The 14,385-nt window shown below is 38.7% G+C and overlaps 1 protein-coding gene across 3 annotated transcripts in view; it reads right to left on the reverse strand.

The window, feature by feature from the left end:
* Positions 1 to 3,368: 3,368 nt before the first annotated feature.
* Positions 3,369 to 14,385, reverse strand: part of FTO (FTO alpha-ketoglutarate dependent dioxygenase) — a 332,160-nt gene continuing 321,143 nt past the window's right edge. For all 3 annotated transcript variants that reach the window (XM_039502941.1, XM_039502936.1, XM_039502935.1), the window contains one exon: positions 3,369 to 3,863. In XM_039502941.1, coding sequence (XP_039358875.1) covers positions 3,722 to 3,863 — 142 coding nt within the window. In that variant the 3' untranslated portion in view covers positions 3,369 to 3,721. The remainder of the gene's footprint in view (positions 3,864 to 14,385) is intronic.

Below are 14,385 nucleotides of genomic sequence, written 5' to 3' on the forward strand. Positions count from 1 at the left end.
AGGAGAATTATGCCCATTGTTAGTCTCATAGCCTCGTCCATTTGCATTGTTTGTGGTGGATTTTTTATTCTTTTCTTGCCTTTTTTGTTTTTATTATGGCTTTTGAATCCCCAAATCTGTCCTACACATTGCAGTAATCTTGCATGATCTGAAAGGTCATCTTGCTAAGTAAAATTAGTACATTACCAATTAAAATATCCACTATTTCATTATGATAATAAAGAGAACTGATTTGGATAGTTATGTGGCAGACTACACATCCTTGAGATTTTCCATTTGGTAATTATTCATAGCATTCTTATTTACATTTTAGACATTCTCACTCTCTTGTAAAGCTCAGCGCGTAAGAATGGTGACTTTAAAATCTACTATATTGGTGTTAATGTTTTGCATTTACTTAAACTTTTAATGAGGGGAAGAACCTGCAGGATGAAATAGTTTCATAGGCCATAATGTGAATAAAGCATTATGAAATAATTTCTGATCTACATGGTATAACACCTGTAGTTTTCTATTGACCACCTTAAAATTGGCCATCATCTTTCATCCCCTAACTAGTGACACAATATTGATTAAAATGCATAGCCAATGGATTTTGACTACACTTGTGGTTCCTTATGAAAAATGTTCAAGAGACTAAATAACCACGCTCAGCCAAGTTATTGACTATAGACAAAACATTAGTGCAGGAAAGAAAGAGTTAATACACTGCCAATCCTTCTGGGAATCAGGTTCCACGGCATATTCAAATCACCTGACACTGACGATGTGCTCCCCAAAATACGTCCCCCAAACTACCTGTACTCATAGAATGGTGCTTTCAAGGTAGAAAGCATTTTATACATGAGATCCAACCCACCAGTTCCTTACCTTGTTGTTCTGTACCTTCCCTTATCTCTGTTTTCGATGTCATATTCTAAACTACTTGCCCATGAAGGTACCTATACTAAGACATAGACTAAATATATCTTGCCTTTGACAGCCTGATGCCAAAGCTGACTTCAGCTTTGCAGAGTGTTGTGGGACACCTGACATGAGGGAACAAAACTGTGGGCAGAGAATAATAGTCAGTTAATATAACTTCCCAACACTTTTATGTCATGCGCACAATGCCTGTTATAGGGGTGTGTACTATGCCTAACATATATGTATTGGCTCTCTATCTTCTGCCAAAATGTTCCTTCTATCAGTATAAAACTGTGTATCAATTTTTTTTTTAATAAAAAGCCCCTGCCTGGAGCATTTCATTTGTATGGCTTCCATGTTTAGTCAGTAGCTTTTGTAAAATTGATGAATATTGTCTAAAGGCAAGTGCAGACAGGCAAACAGATCTGTATCTTCTGTAATCCATTTAGCCTGACACACACATGCAAGGGAACTATTTTACCTCAATTCTTTCAGGGCTGATGAAAAGTAAATGTAAGCACAGTCATGAACTTCACCATTTGAAAAGAATCACTGAATCCACCGTTGAAAGCTAATTTATGCTTTTCCCCTGAAACAGTCTGACCTCGGTCCTCATGTATCTAGAGTATCTAGAGTCAGTAAACAATTGCTATACATAGAACATCCATTAGAGGCCTATGTTAAGAATGTTTCGTAGTGCATCCAAAATGGTAATGTGTTACCTAATGCTGCAATGTTAATGGATGTGCTAGAGGATCATTTCAAGAGGACCTCAGTCATAATTATTCAAATGAAAAAAAGCAATTTTCTAAACCATTTTCTTATTAATGTCTAGTAGTATCTTGACCAAGGTAACAAGTGTACTGAGTGCTCCTTTTTCTTGTCTGATTATTTACCTGTAACTGTGTTCTTCTGAGTGCTACAATGTGCTCTGGACAGTTCCAATCAGCTTTGCTAATTCATGGTTGCCCATCATGAGCACTGGGAAAATGGAGGGCTGTATTCGGATTTTACAGTGCTGTAACTCCAATGAGTTCAATGGAATTACTCGCAATGATATAAGTGAAATTGGAAGCAGAAATAGATAATTTAATCCGATCTGAGCCACCATTAGGTGTCTGAGTCTCAATATCTTGCTAGTGAACCGTAGGCCTTGTCTATACTGGGAATGTCCCCCAATTACAGGCACCAGTGTAGCTGCACCAGTGCAGACTCCTAGATTTTCACGGATTTATACCTGCACCATTGCAAACTGTGGCACAGAGCAGGTGTATCTGCCTGCACTAGAGGCTTGGACTGATGCAGCTAGTACTTTGGCTTCAATCCCCAGCCTAAGCAAGGCCTTAGACTTATGTATTTTTAAAAATTCTATTATAAGCTGCCACCAGTCTTCTAAAAAAAGAAAAGACATTAGTGGCCTTTGAATACTGAAGTAAATTATTATTTGCCAATATTTTTTACTAGTTATGCTTTCACGTGAGCCACAGTCTACAACATTGAAGTGTCTTCTCTCATTATGGTGGTCAAATTCATTTCACCACTGCAATTCCCATAGTTTCTACCTGTGCTTAATTAAACAAAAATTAATCAAAGTAGCAACAGCAAAAACAAACAACTCCTCGTCCCCCCCAAAAATAAAACTTGTGTTAACTCCTTTCCAAAGGAATATCTGTCTGCATGAGAAACCACCTTTTCTGAAGCAGAATCCCCACAACTTCAACTAGTTCATTTTTAAGTGATTTCCAAAGCAAACAGTATTTAGTGTGGCACTAATCCAAATGTATGCAGTTTACCCAATGGTACAGCCAAGCCTTAACTAGAGCAGAAAAAAAGCTGTGCTCATGAAATAGCATTCTTTTCAAGTCCTAAGAAAACTGACACAGGGGATATCAGTTAAACGGTGTGTACCGGGATCAAGATCCTAATCCAATCAAATCTAATTTAAGTACAATAGCTACTTCTTTAAGGGTGTCTCACCTTTTTTTAAGGGTAGCTGATGGCCAGAGCAACAGTCCCAGAAATGTAGTGAATATTCCATATACTCAGGGCAGTCTACACTACAAACTTTTGCCAGCATAGCTATATTGGCCAGGAATGTGAAGAGATGTGATCCCTGACTGACATACCTGTGCTGGCAAAAGTTCCTAATGTAGATGCAGTTATACTGCAAAACAGTGCTTCTGTTGGTATAATTATTTTGACTTGGAATAAGCTATACTGGCAAGGACACAACTGCTATGAGCTGAGTCTACAGTCGGAGTGTTTTCCCAGTAGAGTATACTGGTATAGCTATCCTGGCAAAGTGCACCTAGTGTAGAGTTGGCCTCACTATGATTTTAAATAGAATAATGCCCTTCTTAGTAGCAATGTCAAGCAATGAATGTTACACATTTTGGTTATATGACTTCAGGAAATAAACCAGTTTAATTTAGAATACAATTTAAATTAAAGAAAATTAGCACTCTTTTATTCAGGATAGTCCTGTATAGTCCAGCATGGAATTGCTGGCTTTTCTGGAATATTATTTCAAAACAGATCACAAACAACCTTACTTTTAAGATCTCATATTTTGATGCTTAGTCCTCTTTTTTTGTGGCAATCACTAAAACAGTAGCTAAGAACCATAATCCAGTTACAAAGGGCATAAAAAGGGTAAAAAGCACATATCTGCATTCAGAGAAGACATAAAATAACTCATATGATTTAAGGATAAGAGAATTTGAGATTTATTCCATTTTTACGACGTTTCTTTCAAAAGGATGAAAAGTGGAGCACTGGTCATTTTAAACTGGGAGGACATCTTCTAGTGCTCCATCTACTCAAGCAGAGTTTGCAGGTTAGCAATGACTTCTTCAAGATCATATGGCAGAGGCATACTGGGATCGTCATCCTTCCAGAAGGGATGGCACTTTGGCTTTTGCTCTTCTGGCAAACTCATTGCAAGTTGGCATTGGCATCTGAAAAAAAAAAAGATGAACAAAGAATTACTTTTAAGAGAAGGAATGTCAAGAAACCAAACTCCCAGAAAGGTATATTCGTCCATTAAGATAAACAAACAAAGAGTGAGAGAGAGAACAAATCTGTGGACAAAATGGGTTGTTCACTTACAGAGAAGCAGCCGTGTTTTCTGTTGTAAGCTTTGTGTTATCTAGAGGGATTTCTTAGAAAGCCAATCGGAGAGAAAATTCGGCTTGCGTACCTTTTTATGGTGAATTATTTTTTCATTATCTCAGCTGTTATTTAAAGTACGTGATTAAACTATTATCAGATTTAAATGTTTGTGGGTTTTCAGTGTATTACTAGACTATTGAGAAAGATTAAACTGAATTTACTGCATTAAGGTCGGGGGATAGATTAAACAATATTACAGAAGCAGGATTGGCTTTGTAGATTCTAGAGATTTACAAGTGTATAAGCCTCCTTTGCTCTGAAAAAGGCAATGTAAAAAGGGAAAATTGTATAAAGATATATGCAAATGGAAGCTAATAACAATTTCCACTGATGGATAGGTAGGCAAAACTTCAATAAAATTAAATTAAGATGTTAGTGTATGTTAGTCCCCAGAGAAAACTTTTAAATTACAGTGTTTTTTATTAAATGGATTATTCATCAATACTAGTGAAGTCTAATTATAATATGCAGCTAAATTGCAGCCCAGCACAGGAAAGTTTTATGAGTAGCAACAGTCACATCTCTTAAGATTAGTTTGTAATACAGGCTGCCACTTATTTGCACTGCATTAGAAAATTTGTAACAATTCAGTGACTTTTTTTATTTACCATTTGCTGATTAACTAACTAATGTCTGTAAAGCATTATGATGATGAAAAGTGCCAAGTACTATTACTTCATATGTACAGGAGATTAATTCATTTCTTTACAAGAAACATCAGATCACATAGATAGAAATTAACTGTTTTATCCCCAGTAAGAAATATACAAAATTATATTTTGTATGCAAAATATAAATAGAAGTCTTTAATTATTTAAAAAATATAAAATGAAATTTATTTTTAAGTGCCTTTATACCACTCAGGTATTTTTCAGCTCTGCAAAATGAACAAGATCAACTCATATAACTTCCTGGCCCCCTCTCGAGGACTTCTGGAAGAGAATGTTCCCAAATGAAAGATGTCTTCTTCTCTTGGGAATTATTAATGGCAGTGTAATACCCATGAGAAAACATACTTCAACTTTACACCCATGTTGGTGTGCGGTTAATTGCGGCATCCTGTGCACTCAATCCATCGTACATTATACTACAAGGACAGTATTAACACATAACATTCCAATATATCTTCAGCTCTCCACATCAGCCCCTGATAATAGCATCTGTTAACATGCACTAAGTACTATTATGTAGCACATCACTTCATAAATAATAAGATTAGCCGACCTCAGGGCCTTGAGAAGAGTAATGTGTTTAAATGTTCTCATTATTTATTTAAAACAAGAATTAAAGGAACAGAAGCTACTTGTGACAATCCTCTTAGCATAAATATTAAACTGTTTGCATTGATAAGCTGCACTGTACAGAATAACAGAGGATTTGTTTTGCAGGCTGCTTTATAACAGTTGTTAGAGCAAATGCAGTTTAGTGTATGAGTTCTGAGAGGTACTTAACTGATTGTGCCATCATGTTCTGAAGACATTTTTCAAATTATATAAAGGAACAGGAGAAAATTAATATGCAAGAGAAGCTGAACCTAATTAAAGCATAACTCTGTAAGGCTTTTAAAATCTTGCTTTATTTTCGGTCTCGGCACAAAATAACATGCTCAATTTGCTGGGTAGTATAAGATATTCCAGTGTAAGCATTTCAATCTAAAAGTGGATAAATTAAACCGTGTAGAGATTATTACAGCTGACACATCAAGAGGCTCTGCTAGTAAAGATTGCCAGGCATATTATGTGCTTTAGCAAAAGTCAATTTATTAATAACAATCACTTTAAATTCTTTGGGAGGGAACACGCATCACCTTTCAATGCCTGTGTAGCCGTAGTGTATATTCTTAACCTTCAGAGCCTCCCTATGTAATTTATTTCCTACCAACTTTTTCCTCACATTTGAATTTTGGGCATCAGTGGTCACTTTAAATATACCAATAGTTACCAAAGTTGCTGTCATTTGGGAAGCCCAGGAGTGGCAGTGCAAGCTGCTCCATTGCTCCTCTAGCAGAGATAGTCTGAGAGGTCACCTCACCACGTGGTATACTTTGCTGAGCACATGCCTCATTACATGACAGTCATGCACTTGGGAACCTTGAGCCATATTATATTCTACATGAGGGATTGATGTCAGTGACCATCCACAAGAGTCTTCCTGATTCACAAGTCTGAGGCCAGAAGTGCAACTGAGAAGGGAGAGAAATGGCCAGTGCCAATATCCCAACATTTCCATGCCCTCCACACCATATCTACCCAGTCTGGGGTTCCTCTGAAAGTCATAGATGAGTGCACTCTGATCACTTCTTCTACTTGTTCTGTTCACCTGTTTTAATGTCACTTTTCTGACATGTGAGAGAAGTTGCGAATGGTAAACATATACATTATGTATATCACCTATTTTCAACCAGGGTTTTTGGCCCTGGTACAGGCACCACTGACTTATATGGGAATTACACAAGTAAAAAGGTGGCAGGATTAGGTCCTTCGAAATCACTGCTAAAGATGATGCTGTGCCTGGCAACACTCATCATACCATAAACAACTTGATGCTGTTATCACATGAAGTAGCATCCACAACACTGAAATAGGCCATCTGATTATGTACCCCCTTTTTGATGTGAAAAGGAGTCAGTAGCCTTTTGGTAGTAATATTTTTAGTCCTAACTTTAATACATTTCCCCACAATTGTAAAAGGTATTGTCCCAGGTCTGGTCTTTGATACTGTAACAGAGTGACAGACCTGAGCAACCTGCATAGGGGCACAGGTATCCAAAGGCATTGAACCTCTCATAAAAATATATAGTGGAATTACTGCTAAGCCACATTAACTCCTCACAGGATATAAAAATGTCTCCTCCCAGAGGCAGGAGGAATTAGGATCTACAACAGAGGAGGTGCTGTTGGGGAAACCCTAGGAACACCCAAACTTGTGGGGAGTAAAAAGCTTAGGTTGAGGATTATATTTGGTGATTGAAATTTGAGTAACCAAAAAAGGTCAACCCCTCAAAAGAGAGTAAGTTGGAACAATATGTATTGCATGTAGCAGGCTGGGAATGTCATGGGTTCATAGATAGGATGAGTGAGACGCTGAACTAGGCAATCCCTGCTGAATGACCTCACTGCACATTAAGCGACGGGGGGGGGGCTGTTATCTGGCCCGTTCAAAAAGGTGTGTGCCCCTTTAAGGGCTAGAGAGCCAAGGAGGTGCTTTTGACTGCAGTGGCAGACCAGGTCAGCCTTGGGATGCGGATTCATCTCGCCCCTCCCCCCCAGGTGACTGAAAGAGATGGAGTGGGGGGGACGGGGCTATATAGGTACATGCTGGTGCAGAAAAAGCCCTCTTTTATCTAGACCGGGCAGAGCTACTGAATCTTGGATTCTTTCGTATCCTGCTCACAGAAGGCTGACTGACCAACAGCTGCAGCATATTTCCAACACACCAGCTTAGCGCCAAAGTGGCCCTCCAGCCCATTGGTAATAAAAATCCACCAAACAGGAAGAGGGACATTTTAAAATATAAATGACTAGTACCTATAAACGTGTGGAAGGTGTCCACGTTTCCAAAGCCTCACCTTCCCCAGGCCCTCACCAATACCACCAAAACCATCCCAGTTTCAATTACAATGTCCATTTGGAAGTAGCAGTTGATTACAATTCACTGTGCACTGATCTACATTCTCATTACCTCTCTCCCACCATATTCAGCTAGTTTTGATCCTGGCTATGGGCATACAATAGGAAATCTCTTTTGCTTATTAATATTACCAACTAATTTTCCTTTCATAACAATTCAATTAAACAATAATATACAATTTTTATAAGAGTTGTTTGTTTCACCGAGATGGTGGCTAATCTCACTATGGGCAAGTACAAATTAACTAAAACAGATATTTCCCTAGTTATCATCTCTAGGGTTGCACTTACATTTTGATGATCAGGATGTCAGCTACATTAGAGGACACTGATCATGATGCTAAAATTAACCACTTTAGCTAAAGTGTGTGTTAATTATGGGTATGCAAGCAGTCAATAAAAGGTTAATGCAAAAGTCAAAGGATAAATTTATTTCAGTATTGCATCATTCCAGAGACTAAATGACTAACATTATACTTCGTGTTTTTAATCGATAGATTTTACAGTAATGTGCTAGCCATTGATTTTAGAAACAGTATTCTTTCTTTCCCCTAAGTTTTGCAGCGAATAAGGAATAAGTATCAATATTCTTACATACTCTTATTTCAGGCAAATACTTTTCTGTTCAAGTATGCGGACTAGGATCACATGCAGAAAAACGTGGGTGCTATGGAAGTATGTGATTAATGCAGTTGCGGAATTGTGAGATATGACTCCTGGCTTCTCGTAACACATTTATCTACCCCACAGAAGTGTAGGCACTTAGAGAGGTTCACCCTGCACAGGGTAACTAGAATGGGGAGAGGGCACAGTGAGTCTACTCCCTGCCTCCCCGCCCACAGGAGGTAGCCCTAATTTGGTTGACTTTGCTCAGAAGTGCAAACAGTGGTGGGGACCAGATAGGGATTGGTGAGGCAAAACGGGGGGCAAGGTGATGGCCTTGTCTCCACGATGTACCAATAAGTGCAAAAGGGGATAATTGAGGGGGACACGTACTACATCCCTGAAGGCATTATGCTTTATACAGGAGCTAATACCCCCGCCCCCCATCCATCATTGCCAGAGCAGTAAGTATTCACTTAAACACTCCAGAGAATTGCAGAGTTATACCTGGATCCTTAATGCTGAAAAGTGCTTTAAGATGCACAGATTGAAAGCCCTATTATTAGTTATTATCTCTATTGCTCTCTCTAGAAACACTAAAGCCACCCCTTTATCACACGTAGAAATGGAAAATATTGGGCACCACAGTGTGCTCTGTTGGTGATACACTGGGCTAAAGATATTGTCTAATAAAAACATAAAACAAATAAAACATGGAGATATACCTATCTCATAGAACTGTGCTTCTATAAAACAGTGGCACAGGTAAAAGGTCAATAAGTCCAAGCAAAAGGACACCAAACTGCAAGGGCCTGTTTTTGAATTCAATAAGAGCTGCAGGTACTCAGCACCTTTGAACATCAGACTCTGAGGGCCTGAGCCACATGCTTAGGTGCTATACTAGCTGAATAAAGCCGGCTGATTTTCAGCTCATGGCATTCACTTGTGCACATGCCAAACTGCATAGACATGTACATTTGGCCATAGTCCGCAGGTATCCACAGCTGTGTATGCACTTGCACATGAGCAGGTTTTAGAACTTTTAAAGTAATTGAATTTGCACACTTGAAGTCCAATTATTCTATTGAGTTTTCAGGATGCAAATTCCAACACTGGGTGTGCAAAGGTGTTAGAATTTTTAAAGCAGAAGTGAATGTACATCCTTAGAAAGTTTTTCACATGCACAAGTGGAGGCTGGGTAGATGCCCAGATGAAAATATAGCATTCATATGCAATATTTGTATGTCAGTAGAATCATTAGAGATTTGCAAAGAAATGGGTTGTTATACTGAATAATTTCCCAATAAGACATGTGCATGCATCAACCTTGATTAAAATGATTTAACATTTCTAACATGTACACTGTTCTGAATAATAATGTTCTCTTTAGACAGCATGAAGATTCACAGAGATCTTACCAAGTTGGGTCCTGCCCATGCAAAGAGGTCTGCATGGTTGAACAACTGAGCCAGCACAGAGTCCAACTGAGTTCAACAGGACTCTGCACAAGCATAGGCATCTATATACACAGTTCCCCTTGCAGGATTGTGGCCTAGGTCCTGAGCCTTCAAGTCTTTCCTCTCCTGAGTAATTATGACAGATGAATAGTTCCACTGACTTTTAAGATTATTCTAGTTCATTCTGAACCCACATCCTTAGCTATTTTAGCATTGTACCAGAGAATGCATTTCTCTCGAGTTATATATATTTGTGTGCTCAACCCTATAGAAAAATATGAGAATAGTAACGTGAGTACAGATTACTCAGGTGAGTAAACCTCAATAATTACACACACACAAAATGCCTCTCTTGCCAGTACAATGCAGCTACTTCTGGGGTGGTAAGCATCAGGGTTGAAATCCTGGCCCTATTGAAGTCAATGGCAAAACTCCCATTGACTTCAACAGGCCCATGATTTCCCCCTAAATGTTTACCAGCAAACAGCAACCCTGACAATGGCCCAAGGTAACAAGAAAAATGTCATATCCAATGGAAGCTGCAGAGAGACTACTATAAACTAGATGTAATTATCCAAGCTGAAATTTGGCCAAGTCACTGAAATTTACATCCCTTAAAAAAATCCAGACTTTTTAAATGTCTGACAGTGATCAGTTCTTTGGCCTTGCATCTTATCTAAGTAAATCAGCTGATGTCACTTGCAATCACAACATGCAATCTTTTATCATTTTTATTTTAAGATGTCATAGAAAGAAACTAAATCTGATTTGCTAAACAGACTGATTTGCTTGGTAAAGAACATGAAAAGTATTGCTTTTAAGTAAAGAATTAGCTTGATGGTGGACAATGTCCTTCATCTTTGGTCATGGATGGCAGAGTGGGATAAATTCCTTAGAAAGTATCAAAACTGTAACATCTGCCATTAAAATAAATGATCTTGTACTATATTTTCATGGTAAATCGAAAGGTGTGAGGATAAAAATGCCTGACATGATACAGTGGGGTTAGGGAAAGCTTTGTAAAGAGAAAGCATTTATCCACTTAACCAGGTGGGTGTCCATTATGACATTAACAATTTAACAAATTATGATAGGCCTAATTTTATCCTTCCCTTCACTCCAGGCACTTGTCTGGTCACAGTAGCTGTTAACGTGAAAATTTACAGCCACCAATTAAGGTTTAAGGCCATCAGGTAGAATGCTGAGAACAATTTTATACCCAGGTCTATTTGTCAGCATGTCAGTTACATAACAATGGTGATGAATGGGCTACCCTGACAGCTGAACAGTTAGGAGTTGCTGACCTCTGATCTCAGTCACATGATAGGGTCACCTGAAACTTGCATTGCTCCTACCTGACCGCATATAACAATATAGGGGTCAAATGGCTTGGAGATTATATGTATCATGTCTGAGGCAGCCCAATTATAAGCTTTAGGGAACGCAGTGTTGAATTCCATAGCTCTGCGGCATAGAGCTGTAGAAATCTGTGAAACAAAAGGTATACAATTTCAGAGGTCTAAAGTAACTTTCCTTGCTGTTCAGTAGAATGGACTTATTGTCCTCGGAGAACAACAATGAAAATAAACACTTTTGAAAAAACGGTGACTCTACCATCGGAAGAAAAATGTACTGTAGCCATTGCATTAACTATGGATTTTCTCTCAGAGAGTTTCAATCTGGGGCAATGTATCAGAGTGGAATTACTACTATGCTCTGTCAGGAGACCTTTTAGTTGGAGATTGGCCTTAGCAGCAAGGCTTACATTTGGAACTGGAGCTGAACTTCCCTAAGGTTCAGGGTTAAGGTTCAATTCTAGGCATCTGGTTCAGCTTGTTTTAGAGAAAGGAGTAGGCACAACGTCTAGATATAAATCAGAACTTCAGCAAAGTTCAGGGTGCTTGGAACTGGGGTGTGAGTTCATCTCCCTTGATGCTGCTTGTGCTTTCAAGGAGGACAGAATTACTTCCTGATCACTATAGTTATCTCTGTAAAATACTGGCAGGCCAACTCTATACACATTGGTTACAAGATTCTGAGTAAGAGATTCACACTGAGTGACCTATCAAACTGCTGCTTGCTGAAAAACAGTGAGATAATGGAAACGTATTGAGTTAGAAGGAGTTTAGAGAAATGTAATCAGGAAAAAAAATCATATGTCTTGATGCTATTTATTCCTTCAGAAATAACAATAGGATGTCCTGGGATGATATATTTAAATTCCATTTTTTTCAGAACTGGAATTTTGAGGCTCATTCTGAACCCACATTACCAATTTTCTTAGCATTTTACTAGTGCAGAAATTGCACTCACACCACACTCTCTAGAGAAGAGAAAGGTGATCAATCTGTGGGGGAGACATTTTCTTTGAGGTTGGCTCTTACCTGACAGTGCAAACTAAAACTTAAAAAAAAAAAAAGCCTCAAACAAAATGCAAAATTTAGTCTGATTGACTTTAAGGGCCAGATTTTCAAAAGCACTCAGCTCCCAGTCAGGTCCTAAACTGAAGTGGCAAGATGGAAAATGAAGGGTGCTGAGATCTTCTGAAAATCTGGTCCGTAGTGGTCTGGCCCACTTACATTCAGCCTGTGCTGATGCTCTTTTATATGCTGTAGCTAGACTGTGCCCAACAATGAGTAGTAGCTCAGAGCAGGAGCAACTGCTATTCATTTATAGAGGGAAGAGACAATTGAGAAAATGAATTTGTTCCCAGGTGAGGAACTGGGAGCAGGAATGCCAGAGTTAGGGTTGGATTGAGAGCGTTCCAGTTAAGAGTTTATAATCCAAGAAAATATGAAAGGCTACATATGATCCTTCCACAGATAACCGCAGGGGTGGTAAAACATCCACCCCAAACTCTGACTCAAAAAAGCTGTAACCAAATTTGCCAGTGTTGAATTTGACTCTTACTACATTACAGAAGCTTGTAGTCCTGCTCACAAAAAACCCTGAGCTTCCTGCAGGCATTCTTTCCATTGGTAATGAGGGCTCTGATGCAGCATCCAGGGGAATCACTTGTGACCCAAGCATGATGACCTGAAATCAACCAGCATTACCACTGTATGTGGTTTTGCAAAGTAAATCTGAATAAGAATCCAGTTTTTAACATTGTCCTGCAGAGAGTGTTTTGCTGTTCTACATAGAGGCAGGGGTGAGACAAATGAATTTGACAATAAAGAGGTTTAAGTGACAGCTGCATGAGCTTTAAAATGCCAGTGTTTCTATTATTACCCAAACTGCAAGCTTAATATTTCTCCCCCACCCTCCATCTGCTCACCTGAGAACTGGACAGTAAGCTTGAGTCCAACTACTGGGTTTTACAGAATGTCACACTGATGGAAATAGCAAGGCACACACAAGTAGTATCTGTCTTTTCTCTTCACATAAAGACTGTTCAAGGCCCTAAAACAATATCCACTCGGTGGAACTAAGTAGAATCAATATTTTCATGCACATATATCAATGTATGTTAAAAGGAACTCACATATGTATATGCAAAGGCACTCACATAGGACGGAGATTAATCAAATAAAATAAATTCAAAGGCTATCGGATATAGGAGCAATAATAGTAATTTTAATACTGTTAAGATTAGAATTTTTAGATGAGTTTTTATGTAAACTTTTGGAGAAAGCTTATGTGGGCTTTAATCTCCGTAAGTCTGCTATTGTCATCACCACCCATATTTAATAACCTGACTGTGGAGCAGTACTGTACTAATCAAGGCCCAGGTAACGTAATACATCTTTCAAGGTTTCTTACATTTTTATATAGAAAATTGAATTCAAAATTTATTTCTCCCGTCTTTGTTCTGGAATATCATGCAGAGAAAAATTAGACAAATAAGAAGTTAATCTCCTCCAAATGTATGAAATCATAACAACCAAAGAGATAAAAGTATACATGCAAAATCCCATGTTGATGAACTCACACAACAAAGAGAGAGAGTTTAGCCATGGGCATCAACAATTAGGCTCCCACATTTTAAAAAAAATTATGGAAAACTTGTAATTTTAAGAAAATATCACATATGTAATTATTGCAGTGAAAACAGAACTGACATCCAAGTTTTTCAATAGCAGTGTTAAATAACCCTGTGCAAACATACTTCACTGCTTTTCTCACTTGCTAACATACTTCTGGCTATAACTTCAGAAAAGAGCAAAGAGTGGACTGCAGGCTAACCTCAGAAGTGGAGGGTGTAAAATGAGACTGAAAAGCCCCTTTTCCCCATCTCAAATCTTTCTCTCAACCCCAGCCAAGTGGAAAGTCCCTTCCTGGCGTATGGACTTTGCAGCTTTAGGTGGATGGGCAGGAGGAAGAAAGAAGACACAGAAACAGTATGATTGGCTCCGCTAATGAATTTCCAAGCAGAAATCCATCAAAGAGTTCCCTCTGATCAGATTAGATCACGTCTGCCAATCCCATAGTCCCAAACAGGATGAAGGGTGGAGGTTCCTGGAGTAGTGACGCTGGAGACTGCATGGAGTCATGATACCCATAGGAGACCAGATAGCCAGTGGAGCAGTGCAGAGACACTTGGCTTCCACAGAGGCAGTCCTGCTCCCTCTCTATGTCCTGAGATCTGAATGGATCTTACGAAGTCTGTGTGGTTAGTG

This window comes from Mauremys reevesii, linkage group 16 (genome assembly GCF_016161935.1).
Source record: "Mauremys reevesii isolate NIE-2019 linkage group 16, ASM1616193v1, whole genome shotgun sequence".
NCBI lineage: Eukaryota > Metazoa > Chordata > Testudines > Geoemydidae > Mauremys > Mauremys reevesii.